This window comes from Triticum aestivum, chromosome 4A (assembly GCF_018294505.1).
Source record: "Triticum aestivum cultivar Chinese Spring chromosome 4A, IWGSC CS RefSeq v2.1, whole genome shotgun sequence".
Taxonomy (NCBI): Eukaryota; Viridiplantae; Streptophyta; class Magnoliopsida; order Poales; family Poaceae; genus Triticum; species Triticum aestivum.
This window is the reverse complement of record NC_057803.1, coordinates 723,818,294-723,819,845: the sequence shown is the minus strand read 5'-3', so window position 1 is coordinate 723,819,845 and position 1,552 is coordinate 723,818,294. Positions and strand designations below refer to the sequence as shown.

The window sequence follows — 1,552 nt, the reverse complement described above, 5'->3', positions numbered from 1 at the left end:
TAGGCCAAAACTTCAAAATAATTTCTCAATTAATGTACAACCCGTTAGTCCACTTTTTGAAAAATATCAATATACTGATTTCAAAATAACAATTTCTAAGTTCATTATTGTGCAACACCACCTTTATCGGTGGGTATCTCTAGTATTGGAACGGTGGAATTGTCGTAACATTTCTGTGGGTAGAAAAGACAAACAAGCCCCAATCATTTTGAAACATCCACATAGTTGTTAGCAGTATCTCTTGTAGAACGCTCAAGTTATACATTCCATAAATATATCGTTGATATCAACGAATTCTATTCACCACCCAGTGAGCAGAATATGTTAATTTTCATCCCCCGGGGTATTTTTCCATCATTTTCTTAAATAAAATGTTCATATTGATTCATTAGCAAAATTTTACAGAAAAAATCAAAGTATAACTAGTAAGACCTAAATAATTACATTTTTACCCATGTTTTACACTATTTTTTATTTTGTAATTTTATGTACATTAAATATTTTATACAGTCAATATATATTTCTTATGCTCTTGTTTGACTTGCGACGTAAAACAAAATATACGGGACATAAACATATGGCGCAGTGATGTCAAACTAGAGAATAAAACAAAGGTGACAACAAAACTGTTATTATTCAAAATGAAACTAACATTGATGTCGCTACAATGTCATTTGTCACATACAAAACAAGCACTCTATTAAGCATTACCATCATATGGTGCTAGCAAGGCATAGTTGAGGTTGACCAGCATGGTCATTTCAACATTTTCTTTTATCAAGGAATCCGCCCATGGCATATCTATGAGCATAATGATCCTACAATCCTCGACGCGGAAGCCCGCTCTATCAACACAACGAGGAAGCTGAGAGGGCTTTATCCCGCCCTTGTCCGAGCGATAGTCCATGACCATGGCATCACACATGTTGATGATTTTCACTGTGGTATCATAGTGCTCATTGCATAAACTAAGGTCGCGTGCAGTCATTGTGCCTTTCTTAGAATTTTCTAGCATTTTCTCGACATTGCGAGTTGCAGTAGTGAGGCGGCCTTTAAGGATGTCAATCATGATGAGCACCAGTTCAAGGTGGTCCTTAGCATCAACACTCCTATCGTTTGATTCCAGGGTCGATAAGCAAAATTCCTGTGTGACGTTACGGAGGTCGCCATCACGACTGTAGGCTGATGCAGTCTTGCATGCTTGCATCATGAGGTTGGTCACCTTGGCCCTTGCACCGCTAGAGACATTGTCCTTAGCGGTTATGGCCATGGAAAGGAGCATGAATACACTAGCAGAGAAGATGATGGAGGACTTCAAAGTTGTCGCCATTGGTGCAAGGCTACCTAGAACCCCCAAACCGTACTCAAGAAAAATTAGGTAGAGATAAATGTATATAGAAGGATATGCACTGCAGAGCTAGATGGATGTAGGTGATTTACATTGGATCGAGATTTATTTACAATGCATGTAGTGGGTTTTCATAAATGCAGTATACTCGTTTGGGATCTCCTGTTACTATTGCTCGTGTATTTTTTTATTCATGCCCAATCG

At 38.2% G+C, this 1,552-nt stretch overlaps 1 protein-coding gene across 1 annotated transcript; it reads right to left on the bottom strand.

Annotated features, from left to right (window-relative positions):
- Positions 1-700: 700 nt before the first annotated feature.
- On the bottom strand, positions 701-1,330 carry LOC123084419 (uncharacterized). The gene has a single exon (XM_044506032.1). It carries the CDS (start codon positions 1,328-1,330, stop codon positions 701-703), a length of 630 nt encoding a protein of 209 aa, XP_044361967.1.
- Between the last annotated feature and the right edge of the window lie 222 nt (positions 1,331-1,552).